This window comes from Phaseolus vulgaris, chromosome 6 (assembly GCF_051622355.1).
Source record: "Phaseolus vulgaris cultivar YP4 chromosome 6, ASM5162235v1, whole genome shotgun sequence".
NCBI classification, from domain to species: Eukaryota; Viridiplantae; Streptophyta; class Magnoliopsida; order Fabales; family Fabaceae; genus Phaseolus; species Phaseolus vulgaris.
In genome coordinates, this window is record NC_143503.1 from 24,945,429 (window position 1) to 24,973,416 (window position 27,988).

Here is a 27,988-nt window from a genome sequence, read left to right on the forward strand (position 1 = left end):
GTATAATCTTTTTTAAATATGTATCAAATTAAATTCGACTCTTGAAAATTATACATACAAATGTACTCTAGGCTAAACCAACTTTATTCGTTAGTTGATTTTTTTTTCCTGTAGAATAGTGTTATAAAATTCATAGCAGTACTGTGACTTTAAAAAAAACAGCACGAAAGTAATATAGGTTTACGGATTCAAACGAATAAAAATATTCATATTTTTTTATCGACCTAAAAATATTTGAAGTTTTAAAAATATTCATGTTTATCAATTATTTTTGAAGTTTTAAAGGCTACACAATCATTATTATTAAGCTAAAGATAAAAAAAATAAAATCATATATTTAGCATTTGACTTTTGCTAAAATTTAATCTCACGCTTTTTTTTTCTTTGCCTTTTTCCCTTGCACCAAGTCTTACCTTTCTATTATAATTATAGTTAATGGTATTATATTATTCAGAAAATCGTCTACCTATACGAATTTTTCTACGTACGAAAATTGACTGCTTATACGTCACTCATACATGGGCCAATTCGTCATTTTGAAAATTTGTACACAAGCATGCAATAGATGTTATAAGCCTAACTTTTACAGTGATGGCTAACTTGGTATCTAATTTTTGAAGTGTTGAGTTGGACCATCAACACCCTTCTTCTATAAGTCTATACCTAGAGACATAACCTTTCAACCTTATAAAGTTTTATAATATTCTAGTAATTCACATAATCTTGCAATTATAAAGTAACCAAACCAACATTGTTTATACCATACATATCTTCAAAACTTAAATAAATTTTTAGTTTATACAAAATTATTTTTTTATAAAAAATGGTTTTCATTTTTCAAAAAATTAAAATTTTGTTTTAATCCCTCCTATTATTTATATAATGTTTATATTTATTAATAGCTTATGTGTTTAGTTTATCTTTCTCAGGTAATATATGTTTATGATACTGAAAAATAAAATAAAAGCTATTTATCTACTCTAAAATGAATTTTAGGAATATTTTTTATGGGTAATAATTTTTTTTAAATAAATGGAAGTACTTCAATTCATATAAAAAATCATAATTCAAAAAATTATTTAAAACATTATAGTCTTACCAGCTAAACAATACCAGCAAAACTACATAGAAGAATGCTATGATCGAGAACATATAGTGTTTAACATTTTAGGGAGATATTAATATTAAAAAACTCTAAATTCACCTATTTGTAAATGAAAAAGTCAATAAATTTAAATTTTAGAAGAATAAAAATAAAGGACAGAGACCAAATAGAGATGGAGAGAAGATAAAAATATAGTTAAATTATTATTTATTAACTAAATTCGGACTTACATATATGGATGATAAGCATTGATGGTAGCAAAATGTGTGGATGAATTTTTTAAAATATGAAAAAGAAGTAGTATTCCATCATTAAGGAAAAACAATAAGAATAAGGAGAACGAAATCCAATCTTCTCTGAATGTGACCCAGAAAACGATGAACATCATTCCTTATTGTTCACTGTAGTAGGCAAAAATAATAGATATTAAAAGTTTTTTTTTCTTTTCTGTTTTATATTTTTTTTCTTTTATAAGTAAATATTTGTTTACATTAAAACGAAATCAATTATCTTAAAAATAACAAACTTATCCACTAGCTTTTAATTAATGAATATTGTTTTTAATATTTTTGGGCAAACATATGACATGTAATAACTGTGAGCATGACACCGATTAATTAAAACAAATAAACTTTCTTTAATGCCGAAGAGCCATCTTCACAATGACATCAGAATTACCATGAAATTGATGCTCCACCCTGTAAATTAACTTTGAGTAATTAAGCTATAATTAACCTCTAAATGAAGGTGGAGATGCCATTTTTTTCCAGGATTAAATGGACCGTATTTTATATGTTTCTATATGTAGAAAATAATTTATATTTTTTAATTTAAAAATGTTTTCTCTGTCTAATGTATAAGTAATTAAAAGTTGACATCGTAAACAAAAGTTAGAGAAAACAAAAATATACGTCATTAATAATAAGACGAAATCGACAATATTTACTTATACTTAGGTTTATCATATATAATTTCTTTTTTTATTGTATTTGAGTTGAAAGAGAATATAAATTTTAACATATGTAATTTTTTAAAATAATGAAATAAAAAGCTATTATGAAGAGTAAAATTTTCCAACGAAATATTTAATGTAGTTGTGGATAAGTAAAAGTTGGAGTAAAATTGAAAGTAGTAATACAATCTGGAACTAATAAATCCAGGAGTTATAACACGTGCACTTTGTGAGAGGCATAAAATTGAATAACATGAAAATTTGTAAGTGGAGCGTGGTTTAATTAATTAATTATTGTACATGTTGAAGACCTAAGTGGACCTAGGTTCGTATCCTTTACAAGCAAATGGACAAGACAACCTCCTTAACCAACTCTTCTCAACGCGTCAGCGTCACGCTCAGCTACCTCCACTTCAACTCCTTCTTCTTCTTCCACACCTTTGAGAGAATACATGAATTTATATATATGTATATATATAATCATATCAAAATCTGATCCGAACAATATTATGCCGGCTTCAACCTTAATTAATTTCCTTACTAAAACGCAAATTAAAGACTACTTTAAGATGAGTATATATTGAGATCCGATCCCCACGATTCTAAGTTTTATTTTATAAATCGATTTTATAAGATTGAATTAAACTTCAAATTCAATATTCATATAATATCAAAATCATTTAAAATCTATCTTAATAAGATATATGGTTCGTACTCATTCATATATTATGAAATCTCAAATTAACATGGTTCGTACTCATTCATATATTATGAAATCTCAAATTAACGTGAAATCTTAAAAAATAAGAAAAAGAACTTATATATATTACAAAATTTGTTTATTTATAGGTAATGTTGAATCTTCCATTATCGAATTGTAGACAACATAAGTGTTGGGTTTAGCCTAAATTAAAGTGTTGAGGTTTAAATTAAAGAAGATTTATATTTGGTGAGTAGTGTAGGAAGGATGGATGATGGCAGTGTATGGCTATAGCAGTTGATGAAAGAGTATGGAAAAGATTCTAGGGTGGAAAGATGAGCGATTTCATTTTCAGGATAGGTACATAGTCACCATAGCACCACACTGAAACTTCTAGGGGACTCGAACTAAACCGGTAACATACCCTTTTACGAAATTTATAAGTTTTGAGGCCCACATTGGCCACTGATAGGAGGTAGTGGTGCCTGAGGTTTGAAATTGGCTAGCTTCATGTTTTAGGGGTTCTTCTGACTGAACAAGGTTTGTTGGATTCACATAACTACTTCTCACACTTGTAAGTCTAGAGCTGTTTAGAAGGCATTGCAGGTAGGTACCATGGTGGGAGTGATGGTCACAAAAAGAACTATCTTGTGATGAAAAACAAGCCAAAAGTTGAAGAATGGAGACAGAGTTAAACCAAAACTTATGATACAGATTGGAGGTACAAAGTTGAGGTGCTAAAGGAGAAAATCTAGGATTAAGACAATATATTTTATACAACATTTTCTTTCTCTCTTTTTATCTAACTATGAATCTGAACGTGCACAAAAATTGAAGCAACGTTTATATCATGAAAAAATAGTGTTACTTTAACTTTTTATCATCTCTTCCCCTCATTAAAATGGGGCATAAATATCATCACACAAAACACTTCTCTGACAACAAAATAATTAAAACAATACAAGAAAAACGACAACATGGTAATCTCAACAAATCAAAGTTTTCACATGACATTACAAATTCTGAACTATATCCACAAGTGATGAGTAAGTACCCACAACAGCAATAAGAACCCCAATCACTATAATCATACAGTTGATTATCATTTCACACCCGAATCTCTTGTAAGCTCCTGAAATCTTCAAGTAGCACACTGATGGTACTAAAATTGAAACTAAAACACTTAGTAATGCCCCAGCAAGACAGATAATGGATCCAAATAAGGGAATGGCCACGGCTACAATAAGAGTGCTAATGAGCAAAGAGGTTCCAACAAGCATATGTGTGAAGCTTTTGCTGTATTTCCATGAAATGTTATTTCTTATAGCAATGATGGTTGGAGAAAGGTTCAATGCATATTTGGTTATAGGATTGATCAAGGTAGTGTATATTGCAACATATGAACTGAACTTGCCTCCTGGGAGGTTCAAAGTTACTTGTGATTTCACATCTTCTCCAAACATTAAGTATCCCAAAACAGCCACTGCTGCATAAAAAAGAGTGCATGCTAAAAAACATGCAACTAGGACCTGCAAAAAAAGGAGGATTTCATATCATGAAAAGGGAGAACAAACAACTATTCAAGTTTAAATGTTTCTCTAAATCATATAAAACTACAGAAATTGGTTTGCACTTACTTTAGAGAACTGAGTTTTATTTCTATTGGAAATGTAGAGACTGGGAATGATTGGATGAGCACTATAACAAAAGGTATATAAACTGACAGCAGCAGGTATTCCACTGAATTTGAAGAGTGTTCCCTTTGCATGAAATCCTGTGCCATCAATGGTGCCATTCCATAATAGAGAGATGAGGAAAATGGAAGAAGATAAAATCCCACAAGCAGAGAGATAAGATAACAGGCTCAAGTCCTCTAACAAAACACTAGGCAAAATAATAATGGCAGCAATTATGGTGAAAAGTGTTGTGCCACCAATTGTTAACCCTGCAAGGTTAACTTGCATGTTTGGTAGTAATTTGTTGAGATTGTCACCCTCCAAAATCAAGAAACCTGTTACAGCTAGATAGATCTCACCATTCATGGCAATTGACACTATTAGTCTACCCTTGTCTCCAAATGCACGTTGACCTATGTCTCTAAACATCTTCACATCACTGTCCATATCCATGCATCTCTTCACCAATATGCCAGTGTAAGTGCAAGTGATGGCAATCACAAAGAATAACAATATGCTTAACCATCCCCCACATGCTAGTGCATAAGGCATGGATAGTGTACCCGCTCCTGAAACCAACCAAAGAGAGAAACACAGAGAGAGAAGATCAATTTTTATTTTTATAACAGGTTGAAGAAGTGAGCATGAAAATCTGTATCATTCCCCCTTGGTCCTCAAATAACTATTTGAATCAGGTATTTCACAGGGGAAATTTTCTATTTGATTTTTCATCTTTATGTGTTGTATTTACTCTTAATAACACAAATAGATATCGTTTTTTGCAAGGTGGGAAAATTTTGTGAACAAAAAATGATAGTGAATCTAGGGGTGTGTGCGTGTCTATTCTGCATTATTTGAGTCATCACTTGGATAAGGTGAAATATGTTAAAAAAATAAATGTGGAGTTTCACAATAAAAATAAAGTTGAACAACTAATAATGAAGAAGGACTTATAAGTACATTGTTTTAAAGTTTTTTTTTTGGGTTATTGAGAGAGATGTGAATGCAGATAAGAATTTCCAAAGTATCATAACTAAAATTATTAAAAAATAAAGACAAAAAATAATTAGTTATTATAATAACTAAATTAGAGACTATTTTAGAGATTAAATTATTTTTTCTAAATTAATTTTTATTATTGTTAAATAGTTTTTAAATTAGTATCTAATTAGTTAATTTTTATTTTTTTTATTTCATGATTTTTTTTAGTATTAACAATTTAATCTAAAAGTACATTAAATTTATGGAGATAAAAAAATATAATTATACGATTTCTTATTTTATGCAATATATAATTATCATTACGAGAATATTATTAAATAAAAATTAATTTTAAGCACAAAAAATAATTAAACATTATATTGACTAAATTAGATATAAAATAAAAAAAATTATTTGTATATAAAATAGTTTCTATTATTAATAAAATTTATAAATTAGTATTTAAATTGTTATTTAATTAGTTATCAAGATTTTAATTACCAAGATTTTAAATTCTAGAATTGTTAATTAACTAATTAAATATTAATTTAAAAATTACTTAAATATCAATAATTATTTAATCTATAAAATATATATAATTATTATTTTTTTATCTAAAATATATTTTTATTTAATGATTTAATAGTGTAAATCACACTTAAATATATAGAAAAAATACAGTGGTTTTACAAATGTAGTTTAACAGCAGTTTATAAATTATTTATTATTTATACTACGTTTAAGTGTTGCCCTTTAACATGTATGGATTAAATAACAAAGGCCTAAAAAGTAAACATTACAACACTTTTACAAATTTCAAATGTTATATGTCTTGATTTGATTTTCATTATCGAACACGTTTTCAAATTTAAATCATAAGTTTTCATTTACAAATTAAAATTCAAACGAAACATTGATTCCAAAATAGAAATCTAAATTACTGATATTATTTTATTATAAACAATATTATTATTAACAATAATAATAATATTATTTATAATAATAATAATATTAACTCACAAAATCCGAGTTCCATTATCTGTAATATTGTGAATAATTATATATTTTGTGTATGCATGTTATGTGTGTTTGGTTAAGAATGAGTGTGAAAGACATGAAAAAAGAGAATTACCTGAGAGAGCATTAATCAGATGGAAGGAAGTCTTAAAAACAGAGGTGTTACCCACATTCGATGTGTGGACATGATTACAAGTTTTGGCCTTCAACGCCTCACAATCATTTACTTGTTTCACTTTTTCATCACTCACCAGAAGGGGTATAGTGATGGAGGAGCATCTACCACCCTCTTTACCACCCATGCTTCTCTTTCTCCTTCTCTTTCTCTTTCTCTTTCTCACTAAGAACCCTCTCTGTAACTCAGACTTTAGTGTGTGTGTGTGTGTATATATATATATATATATATATATATATATATATATATATATATATATAATTAAAGATATATTTTAAAGATAATCGACAACCAACTAAACCAAATATCTTCTCATTTGTCATCTTATTCTACACGTCTTTTTATTTTAAAAAAGATAAAATTAATATTTTTAATTAAATATAAATGAACAATATTTACGCAATATTAACCTATATCAATAAAATCATAAACTATTATTGAAATATGTTATTAATTATTTCATTTTTAAATAATCTAAAATTTAAGGTTTTAAGTTGAAGTGCTCCTATTATATTATAAAATCAATTTACTATAATGTTATATGCTTCTAAAATCTATAACTTTAGACAGAGGTGGAAAATAAACTTGTATAAGTTGGAGAATTAATTTAAATCCTTCAAGTAAAATACTAAGTTTGCATTTTGTAAATAAAATAAGTATAATTAAAATATTCTACCAAAATCTTATTTTTTGTGATCTTTCCCTACCTACTCTTTGGTAGTTATAAATAATAAATTTTATATTTAAGAACTTTTTTGAAAATTAAGAATTAAAAATACTTTTAGGATATATACAAAATAATATCTTTTTGGAGCATCATTTTCATCTTCTATATTATGCCCTACCTCCATGTGAAATTCAGCATGCAGAGCCACCATTGAAGCTAGCATTCCACACTACAATAGGACTTTTTTGTCTCCCTCCTTAACCCAACTGCATTTTTTTTTCATTTGATTTTAGTTAAATACTTTTTCATTTATATATATATATATATATATATTCATTTTGTTTATAGACATTAATCAGAAATTCAACACTGCGTCTTAAATAAAACTATGGTTCAGGTAATCAATAAGTAAAATTTAATAAAAAAATTATTAGAAAAATTTGATGCTATATATGAACTTCTCAGATTATTATCACAATCTTAGTTACAAAATCTCCGATTTCACTTCATTTAATAATTTTACTATTTATTATATATTTATTTTTCTAAAATTATCAAATCAAGAATTATATACAAGTTTAATCAATGTGAAAGTATAGTTATCCCTTTTTGTCGAAACTCATGAAATAATATAGCATTGAGCTAAGTGTTTTGAAATATATAAATGAAAGTGACTTCTCGAAATTGTTTTTCTCACCCATCTTTCTATTTTTCTATAATTATTTTGTGAAGATTATTAAACGTTACTATTAAAAAAAAGTACTCTGATGGAGTGATTTTTTCATGTGATGAAAAGATACCGAAATCACTTTTATATTACTTACGATTAATTTTTTTTTTATCCCACACTACAAGAAAATCATGAAATAGAAACTAATTTTAGAGAAAAAAAAATAATTAGTTGCTATAATGATTAAATTAAAAATTATTTTAGAGAATAAAAAAAATTGGTTTCTAAATTAGTTTCTGTTATTGTTAAATCGTTTATAAATTGGTACCAAGGTTTTAACTACCAATTATTTAAATTTTAAATTTGGTAGCACAAACCTTGGTAACTAATTAGATAACAAATTAGAAACCATTAACAATAATAGGAACTAATATAGAAACCAAAAGTTTTTTTTAGTTTTTAAAATGGTCTCTAATTTAGTCATTATAACAACTAATTATTTTTAATCTATAAAATTAATTTTTATTTTATGATTTTCTTGTAATGTATAGTATGAAAAGGATTTAAATAAATTAGTCTGTAGGTGAAATTAATTTAATTTGAGGTTTCAATTTATCAATTCATAATATATGCCACCAAAACAATAACAAATCTTGATAAAAGTTAACCATTTTTTTTAAAAATAACAATTATTTTAAATATAAAATAACTTATTTTAATTATTTCCATATTTTAGATATTTAGATTATCTAAAAAGAAAACTAATTTCATTTTATAATATAGAAACTAATTTTATATTATAAAAAAACATATTTAACTCATTATTTATTTTCTCAAAAATATCTCTCCATATATATACATTCCAGTAAAAATCTCTTATATTTTACTGTACAATTCATATGAATAAGAATAACTCAAGATTGAGTTATAAAAACTAAGAGTATCGAATATAATTACAAATAATGGAATCTTGATAGTCGTATAAGAGTAATGCTGTTCATACTTATATAATATTTTTCTTCACTGTATATGATATAAATATTTTAATAAGAATATTGTCGGTCTGAGGATCAATTAAACAAAAAACTAGATGGTACGATTGTATGAACAGTCCAAGAAATTCAACAAGTTATACATTATTAAAATATTCAGCTAGAAAAGATTCTAATACGACTCTAGAACCCTAACATCTTTTAATCAGCATTCAATGAGATTTATGTTTCTGTGTTTTTACTTCTGATGTAACTATGCACTTCTTGTATATTTCTCAACAACACAAATTTTTTAGTTGCTGGTAAAAATGAGTTTATATTTCTTAACAACACAAATTTTTAGTTGTTGGAAAAAAGAACAAGTCTTTAAGTGAAAAGGAAATATTTTAGTTTAAAGTCTCTGCCTATATATTTTTTCACATTCAATAGTATTGATTATTATTGAACTATAATAATAAATAAATTTAATGTTTTAATTAATATTTATATAATTAAATTTATTTAAGTTTTAACATTTTTTCTTTTAATTTTATGTTTTTAGAATAAATAATCTAAGAAAGTATGTATATTTATAAATGAGCTAAATAGATAAAAATTCAAGTCGAAAAAGATAAACATTCTCATAAAATATACGTATGGAATGCAAGATAACTCCATGCAATATTAACACAGAGACAGAAACACACAGAAAACAATAAGATATGCTGACAATTTCATTTCTTTTTCTTTTTCTTTCTGATGAATTCTGTGACTCAAAGGATTGATTACTGTCATGCAATGCAAATTCCCTCTGCATATACAATGACAAGGGAGATACCATTTTAAAACTTAAAATAACAGTCTTTATTTTCAAATATCCATTAATAAATATGGCATGCGATACGATATCAAACGAAAATCATTCCAAGTTAATAAATATGGTTCAAAAACATGCTATACGATATCAAACTAAAATCATTCCAAGTTAATAAATATGACTCAAAAACATGCTATACGATATCAAACTAAAATCATTCCAAGTTAATAATTAATAGATAAATTTTTCCATGCTTAAAACATATTTTCAGAAAATTTATATTTAATTAATACGTAATCACAAAAATTTATACGTCATTGATACGTAATCAGAAAATTTAATTCAAAAGTTGTAAATTTTTATACGTAATTAATATGAAATCAGGAAATTGCATTAGCTGATTTGCATTATTATAGTATAAATTACAACAAATAACTGTAATTAAAATACTATATCAACATAACTAAAACGTAAATGTTTAAACGTTAATTTGGAAGGATACGATATTTTATAAACTTTCATTACAAGAATGCCCTCATATAGTTACCCAAAAATAGCGTTGATTAAAGCAAAGAAATTAGTAAAGTAAGTCAATAATGTTCAATGTCGATTTAGTGGATGCAATCGAAATTATAATTTATAGAATTTAAAAAAGGAAAAAACAGAAGAAATAGAAAAGACTTAGGTTACACTAAGGAGAGAGCATGATTTATATCACTACAAGAAAATCATGAAATAGAAATCAATTTTTATAAACCAAAATAATTAGTTGCAATAATAACTAAATTAGAGACCATTTTAAAAACTAAAAAACAAATTCTAAATTAGTTTCTATTATTGTTAATTATTATTTTGGTCTCTAAAAATTGATTTCTATTTCATGATTTTCTTGTAGTGTATGCATACTAACATTATATAAATAATATTTTAAAAAAATACATAAGGCTTAGATCATAAATTATATTAGAAAAAAAGATAACGATGGTCTAGTCCACCTACAAGTGATAAATTATATTTAAAAAAAAAGAAAAAAAAGATGACTTAGCCTACATACCATAAATTATATTAAAAAAAATTAAAAAGAGAATAATCTACAAGGAGAATTTGTGTGGGCGTTGACGCTACACAAATTACATTTTGAAAAAAAAAAAACAGAAAAGGAGAAGGGTAAAGAGAGCTTAGCAAGCTACATGCTAATGCCAATGCCAATGCCAATGCTAAGAGAATGGGAGATTTGTGTGGCTTGCTCAACACTATTAGTGACATAGTATAACAAGAGTTTGGTCCACGCTAGTTCTTAAGTGTGTTTGTGTGTGCCTAATCGACGTTAAGTAAGACTTATTAGTAACTCCAAATTCACTTTAGAGACATGGCTGATCATCATTGTATTTTTCTATTAAGGAAGAGATATATTTTGCACTAGAGGATGTGGTACTAATTAAGATGGATGACTATAAGTGAAAATTTTAACATAAATTCATATACTCTCTAATAAATATGATTATTCTTTTTCAACAATTAACATGTCCTCCAAACTCTTATTTTCTTCAACCACGTTGACATTTTAAGAACTTGAAGATGAAGGTTTGAAATTTTCACCCATTGATCTTAGGTTATAAAATCATATTTTTTTTACAATTATTTCGAGAATCGAATGTGTCATCATCAAATAAACGACTTGGAACATCATTCTTTAATATGTTTTATCACGAGTCTCTATTAATAATAAGATTTCCGAACTCATCTTAAACAATAAATGAGAGATTTAAGGCAAATGAGACATAAATGTGAATATCAAGTAATGAATTAAAAACTTAAAATTAAAAAAAAAATCTAATTTAATAATTAAAAAGTTATCATTTCTTAAATATTTTGTGCATTTGGACGAATCTATCTACATCTAACGGTATCAACCTTCCAATCGAAATATTTAGATCATATAAGAATGTTGTTGGTAAAAGAGTCTTGGTAAATCCAGCAACCGGACTGAACAATGTATAATGTGAGGTTGTCATGTATAAATGTATAAATAAGATAGATATAGACATGTTTATAAAAAAAAAAACTATAATTTGAAGCAAACACAATCGTGAGTTGCATATCATAAATACATGAGAAATAAATATGTAAATGCAAACAAAATATCAATTCATAATAAATTTTAAGTAAATTAACATGTTGTTATATAACATTTAAGAATTGTTAAGGATCGTGCAGGGGAATAAAGGGGAAGAAAGATATGAGAAAACACAAACTTATGATAGAATTAAAGAAAATGAATGTTAAATCGTCTTCATAAATATAAATTCCAAAACAATTATTCTTTAATTTTTTTTTTAATTATAAAAATGTCATCAAGTCACTCTAAACAAGAGTTTACATTGAAAATATTTTTTAAAGACAATTTTAATATTGGTGTATATATAATAATATGTTACTTTTATTTTTATCGGAAAAAAATCTATATAATTTGTATTTATCTACTATTTTAGTGAATTAATTAATACTTTGTTAATGATTGCAATATTATTTTCCTTTTATGAAAATTTATATAATAATGAAAATTCTGAGTAAATGCATAGTATTTAATTGAAATCCTTGAATATAATTTTTTTTTTAAAATTAAAATTGTAATGTAATTTAATTTTTTAAAACTAGTTAATCCAATGAATTAACTTAATAAAATGTTAAGTATACTTAAAAATTTAAATTTAATTTTTTATTAACAAATAATTAATTAATTAAATGAGACTCAGAGATAAATTTAAATTTAGTTATTTATTTATATATATATATATATTAATTTTAATATTTAAATACATGTGAATACACTGAAAATCTTATTTGATATTTTGTTATAGTAATTTTAGATAAAGTATACACAAATAATTAGAATTCACACTTGAAATATTCAATAATCATCTTATAAGGTATGAAAAAAATCCATGCAAATACTAATATGTTTTATTTCACAAACCAGTTATATTTCAGAAACCAGCTGACTGAATTATAATATTTTTTTTCTTAGAAATATGATATTCAAAAACTCATTTGTGTTTGTAACGCCTCATCTGCATACCCCAATTTTTTCAATCTCTCTATTTTCATAACTTCTTCTCTCCTTATTAATCTTATTTATTTTAGGATTTGACCGTAACTCATAGTACCTGATAAGTAAAATATCTTATTAGATTTTCAAACGTAATAAATTTCTAAAGATGTTTTGTTATCTGATTTTTACTATATTTTTATCATCAATCTTGGTGTGGTGGAGTTAGTTGAGAAAAGTGACCATCTCAACTTATTTTTTCACATACTGAAATATGTTATGTTTGGATAATTTGCTCTAGGTCTCTAGATTTTGGAGTAACCCTACTAATTTGTTTTACAAATTTTCTTGAAGAGAAACAATTTAGGTAAATAAAGATATTGTATGTTTAATAGAATTTTAGAATAACTTATATAATACTTAATGGAAAAAAGTAAATACTAGTTTGTACGATGAATTGAATTTTTCATTTTACAAATGAAAAAAATTATTATCTTAATTTATATCTAAATTTTTAAAATTTATTATTTTCAAGCAAAAGTAATTAACTAATTAATTAAGCAGTATATATATATATATATTATTTTACCCCAGTTAAATGAAAATTTATATTTATTTATATGATTAAATAGTCGATTTAGAATTACTTTTGTAATTTTTTCCTCAAAGTTTATGAATATACCATTACCATTTATGTAGTCTGTGATTTATAAAATTTATTTATGTAATCTGTAATTTATAAAATTTATTTATGTAATCTGTAATTTATAAAATTTATTTATGTAATCTGTAATTTATAAAATTTATGATTAAAATGGTGATTAAATTATATTATTTGAATCTTACATATTTATAAAAAAATCATAATGACTTCAAAATCTTTATTATAAAAAAAATTATTATCATTTTTAACTCTATTAAATATGTTTAAATATTATTTTTGAATTTTAAAATATAAATTATGCATCCTTTTTAAATTAATTTAGAATATTAATAATATGTTAAAAATATTATTTTAGATGTTAAAATATAAATTATTAACATGTTAAATAATAGTTAATAAGTATCATTTAATATTACAATTAATATGTTAATTAATATGTTGAAATATCAATTGATAAAATTATAAATTTTTATAAGTTACATGTAAAAATATTAGTAATACTTCTTACATGCATAAACCTTTTGTTTGTTGTATGATATATTATAAATACTCTTTTAGAAAATAAGTACAATTATATTTTAATTTTTTTTTGTAAATAAACTAAACTATATTTTAATTTTTTTTGTAAATAAACTAAACTTTGTGTTAGTTATTTTTATGTTATTTGGAGATCTCAATTTTTTTGTTATTAGCAAGAAAAAATAAATAAATATGAATCACTTAATGGATGGTCCAATTCTTATACAGAACTGAACAGAAACGTACACTCCCTTTCAAAGCTTACCATGAATATCCTACTTAAGCAACTAAAAAGCCGGATCGAACTAAAAATACATCAGAAACAATCTAACATCTCATCACAACCTTCTAGAAAATCATTAAATAGAAACCAATTTTAGAGACTAAAAATAATTAGTTGCTATATTGACTAAATTAGATACTAGTTTTTATATTAGTTTTTATTATTCATAAATAGTTTCTATATTGGTATCTAATTAGCTACCAATGTTTTAACTACCAATTATATAGATTCTAAATTTGGTAGCAAAAACCTTAGTAGTTAATTAGATACCAATTAAAAAATTATCTATCAATAATAGAAACTAATTTAAAAATCAATAATTTTTTTAGTCTTTAAAATAGTATCTAATTTAGTCAATATAACAACTCATTATTTTTTGTCTTTAAAATTAATTTCTATTTAATAATTTTTTTTTTGTGATACTTAACATTCATACAACTCATCACAAGTCAATTTCTGGTTTGGAATGAGTTAGGTTAACATTTTGCTAACTAAATCAATGACTATAGGGCCAACAGCTAGACCATTTGTTCTTATATAGTAATAAACAAATTAAAATTATCAAAACAAAATTAAGTTTTATATAAATATTTAATAAAATATTTTTAATCACTATAAACAAAGATAAAAATAATTAATGACAATTTTAATAAGTTTAGATATAATAAATATGGACAATAAATTTTTTAACTAAAACTTGTGAAAATACATACACTAAACCGACACCTTTTATTGTTTTATAAGATATAAAACTTGTCATTTTATTGTAACTTTTGATTACACATTAATATCTATATGTTGGTTTAAATTTTAATATATTTTTTTGCTGATGTATAAATGTGAGAAGAAAATGGTAGAAAAATATATTGATTTAGAAAGTATGAAAGGAATAAATATTTATTTTTAGATGTGTAGTAAGACAAAAGTAACTAATGTGTGAAAGATTAAAACTAAAGTGCGTTGTGAATAATGTGAAGTAAAGTACTTAAATCTCTATGGACTAGTTTTAGTAAGTTAATTAATAATTTATTTGAAATGTTGATTATGAGTAAAAAAACAAAATATTTTAAATAAAAGCGAAAAGGAAAGGAAAAAGAAGAGTGAATGACATCCCTTTTGGGTAAGAGTGAATCTAACCTTCTTGCAAAGTTATGGCATGGAATAGGCCACCACCAATCATGTGACCATTTTCAATCCTGCTTGAGTATAATTCTACTTCACTTCGACCCATTCCAAACAAACACATGTACAAATGCCAATAACAAAACGATTTATTTATCTAATTGAATTTAACCAAAGTAGCATATCACACATGGGGATATGAAGGTAGGGGTGTGGAAAACTGCCCAACCCACGTTAAAAAAAGGGGTGCACGTTCCTTTCTAGTACTTTGAGTTGACTTTGCATGATATCTGTTGTTTTTTTTTGGGTGAATATCATGTTCTGTATTTACCGATGTTCTGGTACTCATAATCTAATCGATGTTGATTTTATTTTATTAAAAAATATTGAATAATTTAGAAATATTAATTTATTTTAGATTTTTTATATAAAAAATAAATAATTTAGAGTTATATTTATTTATAATTTTGAATGGTTTAGAAATTTTATTTATTTTAAAATTTTATTTAAATAAGACATTAAATAATTTCGAATTTATATTTGTTTAAAATTTTGAATAATTTAGAAATTTATTTATTTCAAATTTTTTTAAACAAGATATAGGATTTTAAATAATTTAGAAATTTTATTTAAGATTTGTATTTATTTAAGATTTTGTGTAATTTAAAAATTTATTTATTTAAGGAAGACATTCAATAATTTAGTACTTGTATTTCTTTATAATAATTTAAGAATTTATGTATTTAATTTTTTTATTCAAATATAACATTTAATAATTTAAAATTTGTATTTATTTAGGATTTTTAATAATTTAATAATTTTATTTATTTTAATTTTTTTATTTAAATAAGACATTAAATAATTTAAATTTGCATTTATTTAGGATTTATTTAAATAATATTTTAATTAAAAACAATTATAATAAAAAAAAGAAAAATATTTTTTCAACAATTTTTAAATATAGACAAAATTGTAAACTAATATTTTTATTAGTTAAAAAAAATACCATTTAAATCATACACATCACATTAGAAAAAAAACTTTTATAAATTTTCCTTACTTTTCACATTATTTACATTAATCAAAATCACCTTACTTTCTTCTTATATTTTCATCGAATCATTTCAAATTTACTCAATATAATCCAAACAAAACATAGAACCACTAGAACAGTGATATTTTGACCTTCTTCTACATTCTCACTTGAAAACCAATAATATTATTAATTTATTTTAATATTTAATTTTTATTACTTGAATATAATATTTTATTATTAAAAAATGATAAAGTATAGAAAATAAAAAGTGTGAAATTCATTTTATTAATCAGCATAACAAAAATAGAAAGAATAAAAACTTATTCCCATTTGTAATCGTGACGCATGAAGCAAAACCAGGAAACTAAAAGAGAGAAGAAATAAAACAATATTTTGGGTGCAAAATGAGGGGAAGAACATTAGTAGTTGACGTCCTTTCTGGCATAAGAAGGACTTTACACGTTATAATTTCATTCTCAATACATCATTAGGACATACTTAAATTATATATAGAAAGATGGTAATATTATAAGTTTGATGAGACAGAGATGGTTTAAGTTTGATCAATAATGTTGACGAAGCATTTGGATGAAGGCCAGAGATATTACATTAAGTTGGAAATAGAGTTTGTTTTCCTTTGTTAAAGGAGACGTTTCACCTTTCTTATCCTTGAATTGATCTTCACAGGTAACAGAGTTATCCAAGGAAGCACTCAGCCTTATAGAAGCCGTGTCCAAATCCTTCCACTTTAAAGCAACCGCAGCAGCATCTAAATCCCAAAGGGAATCAGAGTAAAGATCATAACAATCTCGTAAACAAACCTTTGCGTATTCATCAAAACTTTTGCCCTTCAAGAACTTTGAAATCATGGAAACCGTGTTGCTTCCGTTGGACTTGGTAAGTTGAATTGAAATGCCCACAAGACCCTCCAGGTTGGTGCCTGCTGGTTGCAACTTGGAGGAGGCATCTTTGAGGGATGCCACACAGAAATCATACCTCAAATTTGGATCATTCTTCGAGGCCTCCTTGCAAGATTCAGAGATAAGATTTGAACCATTTGAACTTTGGAAGAGAAAGATAAAGAAAACAAGTAAGAACGAACCGAATTTCATTCTTGTCTTCTTTTTTTTTTCTTATGATCGGTGAGAAATGAGATTTAGTTTACACCTTTATAATGTGATCTCCACTACACATCACATATTATATATATTATTGAGTTGGTGTTGCTCCCTTATTCTCATCCTAGATAAATATTATGATTATTATTATTATTATTATTACTATAACTATTATATATAATATTACTTTTATTAATGAGAATTTCATTAGTTTGTTTTTTGTTTGTGAGAAATTCTGAGTAAAAGGATTACTGTTGTGGTATGTTAACCCGTGAGATGCACACAAGAATAATATTTACTTACAAGTTTTAAGATTTTTAATATTTACTTACAATCTTTAAACCAATTTTCGTCACACCTGGTTCTAAACTTTTTACCTCCTTTTATGTTTTCTAACTATCCTCAATTTTTTTTGTTATATATTATCTAGGAAATCTCACGTGTACGTGGATGGAATAAATGGATCACATTACAAAATAATTATTAAATAAAAATAATTTTTTTAAAAAAAGTTAATTAACTATATTAATTACATTAGATATTATTTTAAAAATTAAAATTATTAATATTATTAATAAAATTTATAAATTAGTTTTTAATTAATATTTAATTAGTTATCATTGATTTAATTATTATTAATGTAGATTTTAAAGTTGATAATTACATACATACTAATTTAAAAATTATTTATTAATAAAAGAAATTTTTTTATTTACTAATATTTTTTTTAATTTTTAAAATAATATTTAATTTAGTTAATATAATAATTAATTATTTTTATTTTTAAAATTAGTTTTTATTTAATAATTTTTTAATAACACCAAGCAAAATAAACAACTTATATAAATTTAAAATAAATAAAATAAGTGATTTAATAATTAAAAGATTATCATTTGTTGCATATTTTGTGAATCTAGACTAATCCAACTACGTTCAATAATGTCAACACTCCCAATCGAAGCATTTGAATCATGTAAGGATGATACTGGTAGAAGAGTAAATAAAACAATTGGGCTAGAAAATGTATGAACTTGAAGTAGGATTAGATATAGACACGTGTAAAGGTTTTATGCTCATATTGTTATAAAAAAAAAAAGTTTTATGCTCATTATCTTATCCAAATTTGTGTCTCGTGTGCAGGAAATCATTTATATTTTCTTTGTATTGCAAATATTCAACATTATTAACATACATCTTCGTCACACCTTGATCTAAGCTTTTTACCTTATTGTATGTTTCTGAACTACCTTCAAAATTTTCTTTTATTATACAGGAAATCTCACATATTGATACAAGATAAATAACTTATACAGATTTAAAATAATTTTAAAAAACAGTTTGCTAATTAAAAAGTTATCATTTCTTGCATATTTTGTGAATTCAGACGAATCCATCTACGTCCAACAATATCAACATTTTCAATTGAAGCATTTGGATCATATAATGTAGAGAATGTATGATGTCGGGTTGTCATAGGCTATGAGTGAGGCTAGATATAAACATATTTATAAAAAAAAAAACGATAATTTGAAGCAGACATGGTGAGATGCATTTAAGAAGTAGATTAGAAATAAATATGCATACAAATAGTATGCAATGAAGGTATCAATTCATAATTAGATTTTTAATTAGAGTTAGTGGGTGTTCTACTGATATCTCTCCTTCTACTTATCATGTTGTATGAACGAGATTTGGAAGCATAGAAACAAGGTAATTTTTAAAGGAAGTATAGTATAGATACAGGGTAATCTTTAAAGGAGGTGTAGTATAGAAATAAGTTTGCAGTACTCAACGAGGTTTGGTAGCATAGAAAACGGGTAATCTTTAAAGGAAGTGTAGTAGATGTATTGGAAGTTTTTGCTTTGATCCAATTAAAGGTTTGGTCTTGGAATACTGATATGATTTCAATAACATGATAGAGACATTATATGAACATGTTATGGATTCAACAAGAATTGGAATATGATTAGGCACTTTTTAATAATTGGATCAATGTTCTTATCATTCAAGAACTCACCAAAACACAAGTAACCAAGCCAAACTCATATAGAAACCCATTTTTAGGCATATGAACCGATTAAAACAAGAAACAACACAAATGAACCGATTAAAACTTAAAGAAACACAACTAAAATCACAAGAACAGCAAACTAAATGAAACTACCGAATATAAACACAAGACAAACAAGTTCTACCGATTGAAATGACAAGAAACAACAAAAACATGTTTTAGAGTTTGTTTTGGAATGGAAATGGAGGAAGGAGATGAAAAAGAACAAGGAAACTTATGTGGTTGGAGTTCTTGGAAATGTGCACGCCACTTGAAGGATGAAAGGCTTCAAAATGAGTGTGTTGCTGCCACTTGAGAGCCCAAGGATTCACTCAAGATAAGACTATAAGAGAAGAAGACACAAGTCTCTCTCAATTCACTCACCAATTTGGGAGAGGTTCTTTACCCACAAAATCAATTCTATTATTTCAAAGACTCAAGCCTTCCTTTTATATGGAGGAGGACCGGTCACATATTACAAAGAAAGCTTACAAGAGAAGCTTTGCAAGGTTGCCTTCTAACCTTTCCAATTCTAGCGCCTAAAATGGAGAGTGAAGAGGCACCTTCTAGATTTTTCCTAAAAACTAATGCCTATAGGTGCTATACAAAAGAGGTATCTTTAAGGTTTCCCTCTTTAGCACATCCTAAAGTTATTCTATATTATTTACAAATTTATACAAAAGAAACTATAAAGAGAGATATTAATTGGAGCCCATTCTTGAATGTTTGTAGTCTTCTTTTGGCTTTAGGCTTGGTCCTCTCTTTATTTAATTCTTCTTTCATTTTTTAGAAGACTAGAAGGAAGAACTTTAAATGTTTGGGTGGATGACCTCTTCCTCCATTAGTAAAATCCTCTCTAACTTGATATCTATCAAATACATCCAAGTCACATTCTGCGTTTTTCTCCTTCTCCGATTAGTGTATAGATCCTATGATTTATATGGAGATGATCTCATGACGCATTCTTTTAGTTTGTAATATATAAAATTAAAGGACTGAGAATAATATATAAAAACAAATATTTAAAAAAATTAAGTACTCTATTGTAAGTAGGGTAAGTTCTCTTATCCTAATTATATTTCTATTTCTAGATTTTTTTCACATTTCTTTATAGTAGGTTAGAAAAACAAAATTTAGTAATAAATGTTGACAATTTGATTTTAAAATAAAAACTTTTAAATGAATATAAAAATTTGAACGTGAGAAATTAATTTATACTAGAAAGAAAATAAATTATTTGGTAGGGCTATATACAAGAATGGATAACCGTTAGGACTTACTATAAATTTCTATATACTAAGAGTAGATTGTTATGTCATAGTAATTTAATAATGTGTATGTTCAATCTGGTTTAACTTTGTTGAAGGATTGACAAATGATTAATCTTTACAGAATCCGTGAAGAATTCAATGTGGAAGAACTTGGATATCAACAACTTTTATTTTCGGTTTTAATCTCTTTTATATTTTCTGCACAACTATCTCAATCCTTATTATCTTTATTGTTATTGCTAACTTGTATTGCTCGCAAATAAATTCTAAACAGTGATTTACTAATTTTACTATTGGATTTGTTGGGAAACGACTTGAGGTCATCTGAACACTTCTATCATTTTAATTTAACAGCAAAACGATAAAATTTGGCGTCATTACTAGAAAATCCAATTTAAATTTGGTTATCAGGGTTTTTTTTATCTGCATATTTTTTTTTCCTAATTTTATTTTCTGCATATCTAACTTTATTTTCTTTTGATTAGTTTTATTTAATTATTATACTTTAAAAAAACAAAAAAAAGTAATAAATTGAAAAAAAAATGATATATATATATATATTATCTTATTTTATTTTATCTCCTTATATCTCTTATCTTTTTCCTATTTTGGTTTCTCTTTATTTTATTTTTTATATCTTTTTTCTTAATCTTATTTTGATTAGTTTTTATTTTATTTCTTTATATTTTTTATCTTAATCTTATTTTAATTTTCTTTATTTTATATCTTATCTATTTTTAATTATTATTTTTTTCTCTGGATTTTTTTCTATTTTTTTATTATTGTTGTTTTTATTTTCTATATTTTATTTATTTATTTTTGCTCTTTTTTTCTTCTTTTCATTCTCATTTTTTTAAGCATTAAGTGTGACATTTGCATTAATTTTTTTTAGAATTTTGCATTTAGGGTAGACACTTCATTTGTTACTCTTTGAATTTTTTTTTAAATTGAAAGCAATTTAGAGAAGACTCTAGCTAGAAAAAACTTGTTTTTTAAGTTCGTCCACATGTTACTCACCTCTCTTTACTAAGAGTTTACTTGATTTACTTTTTCAAATACAAGAAAAAAAATTGTTATGAGATATAATAGGTGTTGGTGTACATTAGTCCTATAAACCCTTTATAATACCAAGATATCCTACCCCTTCAAAATCATGGTTTGAGCTTTTTTGACATTTAAAGTGGTAGGTGATGGATAAGTTAGATACATCCCTTACCAAGAATCTTTCAAAACGATAAAAAAAAATTAGACTCTTAAACTTATGTTTATAAATTTATAATGAAAAAAGTTCTTCAAACCGCCTAAAGGATAAGATGAGACTAAATCTAATTGATCAAACTAAACCAAATATTTGTTTTAATAGTCACTCAAAACAATTTAATTATTAAAATAAAAATTTAATATTTTGAAATAGAACAAAATATACAGCAAATAGTATCATAATTTTGCTCTTGAAATTTGTCCAATTATCTTACAATCAAGCAATAGTAACTATCAATAACCTTACTTACAATCAAGCGACTACAAACACAAGAAACAAGCATGATTTTCAGTTCTGATCCATTTTATTCCCTTGCATTAAATGGGGGCAAAAACATTATGTTACCTCATTCAAAAAAACGCAGTCTGCAACAAAATAATCTCTCAAACATGTTCAAATGACAAAAAGATGTATCCAACAAAGATTATGCCTCACAAAAATGTGGATACAAGTTGTCTAAGTATTGAAAAAAAATACATCTTTACACACTCAAGCACAAAGAAACAAAGCAGCTTCAATTATAGCAGCTTCCAAAATGAACCATTCAATCCATATCCACTAAGACTTACAAGTTATGAACTATATCTACAAGAGATGTATAAGTACCCACAACAGCAATACTAACCCCCAAAACTATTATTGAATAGTTGATGATCATTTCAGACCCAAATGTCTTGTATGCTCCTGAAATCTTCAAGTAGCACACTGATGGTACTAAAATTGAAGCTGACACACTGAGCAATGCCCCAATCAGTGACATGAGATATCCAAACAAGGGTATGGTCACAGCTACAATTAGAGAGCTAGTGAGAATGGAGGTACTAACAAGGGTGTGTGTGAATCTTTTGTTGTAATGCCATGAAATCTTGTTTTTAACAGCATTTATCACTGGGGTAAGCATCAATGCATATTTGGTTATAGGATTGACCAAGGTGGTGAATATTGCCACATGTGAACTGAACTTGCTTGTTGGTAGGTTCAAAGTCACCTGTGATTCAACCTCTTGTCCAAACATTAAGTACCCCAAAACACCTGCTGCTGCATAACCAAGGGTGCATACTGAAAAGCACATAGATAGAACCTGCATAAACAGAGGAATACAAACTGTTGTTAACTATCTAGCAATCCAAATCATGAGAATGAAGCAGCACTAATCCATGTTAAGGAACCATATGAATGTGGAAACAATTGAAGAGTATGAAATCATCTTTAGGATATAGAAGCTATGACTATAATTAGTTTCTTAAAATCACATTGGACATGTGAGAAATCACATCTAAAATGTAGAACCATAGGCTATTGGATGTGACATGATATATATTTGCATATTCAAGTTACTAATAAAATTCTATAAACTTTATCTGATGCAAACACTATACAAAGTTACTTGAACCTAAAATCAATTTCTTAACGTGAGACAAAACATTTGAACATTTATTTAACATCACATCAGTAGTTATTTCAAAGTAATGTTATAGATCATCTGATATGAATAAAAAAATGATTGATAGTGTGTTTGATTTAGCAACTCCAAACCAAACCATGCTCGCAAAAGCAATTATTAGTTGTTTTGGTGAGCAATGTAGAAGATATCCAAACACATTATAAGTCAATAAACTCATTTTTGCAGAAACTCTTTTAAAAGTCCCTAAATCATGTAAATCATGCAAGAGTACCAAAGTTGTTGTGCTCTTACCCTGGAGAATTGACTTTTGTCTCTCATGGAATTGTAGAGAGTGGGAAGGATAGGATGTGCACTATAACAGAAAGCATATAAACTGGCAGCAGCAGGTATTCCACTCAATCTGAAGAGTTTTCCCTTTGCATGAAATCCAGTGCCATCAATGGTACCATTCCAAAATAGAGAGAGGAGGAAGATGGAAGAAGCCAAAGCCCCACTTGCAGACACATAAGACAGCATGCTCAAATCCTCTAACAAAAGACTAGGCAGAATAACAAGGGCAGCAATTATGGTAAAAATTGTTGCACCACCAATTGTTACCCCTGCAAGGTTGACTTGGATATTTGGTACTAATCTGTTAAGATTGTCACCTTCTAAAATCAGAAACCCTGTTACAACTAGATAAAGCTCAGAATTCATGGCAATGGATACCATTAGCCTTCCCTTGTATCCAAATGCACGTTGACCTATGTCAGGGAAGGTCCTGATATCAGGGTCCATGTCCATGCATCTTTTCACCAACATGCCAGTGTAACAACAAGCAATGGCAATCACAAACAGTAGTGATATGCTTAACCATCCCCCAGATGCCAGTGCATAAGGCATGGAGATAATACCAACTCCTGAAACCATAGCAGCATTAATCGTAGTGACATAAAGTTGAATAAATTATCACAATTTAGTTCACAAAATATCACTCAGACACTCTTCTTCTTCAATAGTCCTAAAATTATTCACATGATACATTTCATTAACATTGATTGAAGGACTAATGTATAAGGTTTAGTTATTTTGGATGTCTATGTAAAGTTTACACTGCAATACACTTTGAGCTTTACTTTGTATGCACCAATAAAAATTAAATATAATTTCCAAAATAATAATTATAAAAGCAATAAATTTATTATATAATAGCATATAATTTTATCAGAATATATTTTTACACTTCAATAGATTTAAATTACATTTATAAATTTTTATATACACTGGGTCTTTAAATTAAATTCTTGAGTTAAAAAATAATTTATATATATATAATCAAGATAAAACATTTTTGTTACACATACATTTAACTGGATTTTATTATTTTACGATACTGTTTTACTCATTAACACGTGACAATGCATAAAAAAATTACATTTACATGTGGATGTAAATTCTTGTACCCAAAAAATGGATATATGTTAAATTAATTTATTAAAGAATTTAAATTTATATATATATATATATTATTACTATAATTTTTTCACGATTAATCAATAAAAAATATTATAGACGAAACCTTTAAAGTATTTAATAAAGAGTAAATGTATCATACATATACAATGTGCTAAATAGTAGTCTAGAAATAATCATATTAATTATTAGTTTATTATAATTAAACACGAAAGGTAATTTGTTCACGCGAAGAAATAAAATTCATATATTGGTTTTTCAATTTAATTTTAAAAAAAAGAAAAAAAATACTAATGTAAAAATATATATTCTTACAAGCATCCAAATATGAAATGTTAACAGAGTTGCAAAATATTATAATTTATTCATATTGAAAAAAAATTATATTATCAGTGTATTTAATTAATTGTCTGTATAAATACTTCTTTTCCCAATTAAATAAGTAATGTAAAAAATATATTGATGATAAAAAAAATTAAAACTTCTGAATGTTAACCTATCCCCATGAACTATTCATCTGAGATTTTCATAGTCTGCAATTGCAAGTGAAACTTCACAAATCTTATCCATTTAATTTATTATAAATTTATATTTAAAACTAAATCTCATAAAATTTGAGCGGTTTGATTTGTAACTGCACACTGTGCAGCATACTTCAAACTTTAGTGAGGATGGAAAGGAATATTTCATGTATTCCTGAAACATCTATCTCAATAAGTCACGTGAATGCTTCAGTGATGTATCCTTAAATGAAGAAAGGAATATTACATGTATGGACAAAAGTCAAAATCAGAATGGATATAAAATAAAATTATTCTAATTTTTCTGTAATATTGTATCCTTTTATTAATTCTTCTATTTATTATATACAAATATTTTATGTTTTGGAATAATAAATATGTTTATTTTCATTTAATTCACTTATAGAGCACTTATTAATTAAGATGATATATATTATGACAGGTTTCTACATTACTTAATAAATTTTTTTTATCAGCAAACATTACTTAATAGCTAACTAATGTATGCTAATAAATTTACACTTTTTTCAGTTATAAATTATTATACATCATACAATTTAATTTTTATAATTAATTAATAGTATATAAAAATTTAAAATATAACAGTATATCCAAATCAAAACCCTATTTAATTAATACTCTATAATGTATGTATGAGTAGGGATAAGAATTTATGACATGATTCAGATTAACTTAATCTGACTGAATCTTTGTTATTAAATAATTTAGACTGATTTTTTTAATTTATAATTCAACCATTAGGTTACAAAAATAAAATAAAGTAATTTAGACTAATTTATTTTAATTTATAAGTCAACCACTATTTAAGTAAATAAAAAAAGTATTGTTTATAATTTATTGTATTATTGGATTTTTAATATAATGTGTACAAAAATAAATATATTTTAGTGCCTATGACTTAGGCCTTTTAATATATTCATTAAAATGTATGTTTATTAATTTACTTAAAGAGCACCTCATAGTAAGATTAAAAATATATTTCAAATAAAGTTATACTTTAAGAAAAAGTCAAGTTCAACAACTAAAATGCTCCACTTAAATTAATTATTTTTTACTAATTAAAAAACAACAACTAAAAGCAAAGTCATGTAAAATAAGCTGAATTAGAGTGTACCAATTCTCACCCTTATTATAGTCAAGTAGTTTAAGAAGCAAAACTTTCTAACCCAGAATCTGATAAAAAAAATTTCCCAGATTAAAAGCTTCCAAAAACAAAACTTTTTTTGTTGTTGTTGGCAATAGCATAATAAGTCTAAAATATTCAGACATTTTTAGACAGATAACAGGTCTTGATCCAAGATGCATTTTCCCTCACTGTTTAGAAAAATAACCATAACAAACTGTAACAAATATTATCAGTTTTTAAGGCATTCATGTAGCAGCAAGATCTTCAATCCAAGGACCAGAACTCAAGAAAAAGAAAGCAAGAAATATGGTAACAATGGTTCTGAAATCAACCAAATTGAATCGAATTAACAAGATTCAAATTTTCATAAAAGAAACCATTGTTGAGTACATGTGTAACCAAGAAAGACAAGAAAGAAAGAGAGGGCATGCAGATTACCTGAGAGGGCATTAATGAGGTTGAAGCAGGTCTTGAAAAAGGATGTGTTAGACTCATGAGATGTGTGCAGATCCCAAGTTTTGGCCTCCAACACCTCATCTGAGCCATTCACATGGTGCACTCTTTCATCGATCAGAAGGGGTATGGTGATGATGGAGGAGCATCTATCACCCTGCTCAGTACCAGCCATGGACATGAAAACAAGCTTGTTTGTGTATATATATGTTTCAGTGTTGGTGACTACAAGATTGTGCTGTCTCTGTGTTTGCCGTGTGAGACACACACACCACAGAGAGTTCAAAGGTTGCTTCTCTTCTTCTTTTTCTTCTTCTAAAACTGTGTACACAAAATGCCCTTTTAAAATAATTCTTTGTATCTATCCAAGAAAACTCTGTGATGACGGTTCACAGGGACTCAGTTTCTAAATTGTTTTAACTTTTATGCACTTCTGAACATTGTGAACCAATGAAGAATAATGACTTTAGTTATAACTTTTAAAGTAATTATTATAACATTTAATAAATTATCATGACAATAAAAATTAAACAACACCATATGAATATGGTCTAACAATATTTTTCAAGACAAAAATATGTATTTTAATATCTATCTTAAATAATATGTATTGATAATTTAATTTTAAAAAAGGAAAAACAGTTGCTTTCTTATAATGGCAATGTTCTTCTCACAAATTTGATTATTTGATTTGTCTATAAGGAAGTTTTTTTTATATATTTTTATAAACATTTATATTCTTTTATACTAACATTTACTTGTCAAAATATTAATGTTGTTTTAAAAAAAAATCATTAATCTGATTTGTCTGAAAGTAAGTCTTATTTTATATCAAGTAGGTTAATATTTGGATTTAGGTCATTTTTATTTTATAAAATTAGTTTACAAAATAAATGTTATTTCCGA

The 27,988-nt window shown here is 25.8% G+C and overlaps 3 protein-coding genes across 3 annotated transcripts; all 3 read right to left on the bottom strand.

The window, feature by feature from the left end:
• Positions 1 to 3,770: 3,770 nt before the first annotated feature.
• LOC137831507 (amino acid transporter AVT1I) lies at positions 3,771 to 6,733 on the bottom strand. The gene is made up of 3 exons (XM_068639214.2): positions 6,547 to 6,733; positions 4,395 to 5,002; positions 3,771 to 4,286 (listed from the first exon to the last, which is right to left on the bottom strand). The coding sequence occupies exons 1-3, from the start codon at positions 6,731 to 6,733 to the stop codon at positions 3,771 to 3,773; spliced, it is 1,311 nt and encodes a 436-aa protein (XP_068495315.2).
• A 10,062-nt stretch (positions 6,734 to 16,795) lies between these two features.
• LOC137831506 (putative invertase inhibitor) lies at positions 16,796 to 17,610 on the bottom strand. The gene has a single exon (XM_068639213.2). The coding sequence runs from the start codon at positions 17,514 to 17,516 to the stop codon at positions 16,968 to 16,970; it is 549 nt and encodes a 182-aa protein (XP_068495314.1). The 5' UTR covers positions 17,517 to 17,610; the 3' UTR covers positions 16,796 to 16,967.
• Positions 17,611 to 22,470: 4,860 nt separating this feature from the next.
• On the bottom strand, positions 22,471 to 27,523 carry LOC137831503 (amino acid transporter AVT1I). The gene is made up of 3 exons (XM_068639209.2): positions 27,068 to 27,523; positions 23,801 to 24,408; positions 22,471 to 23,185 (listed from the first exon to the last, which is right to left on the bottom strand). Exons 1-3 carry the CDS (start codon positions 27,261 to 27,263, stop codon positions 22,670 to 22,672), a joined length of 1,320 nt encoding a protein of 439 aa, XP_068495310.1. The 5' UTR covers positions 27,264 to 27,523; the 3' UTR covers positions 22,471 to 22,669.
• Between the last annotated feature and the right edge of the window lie 465 nt (positions 27,524 to 27,988).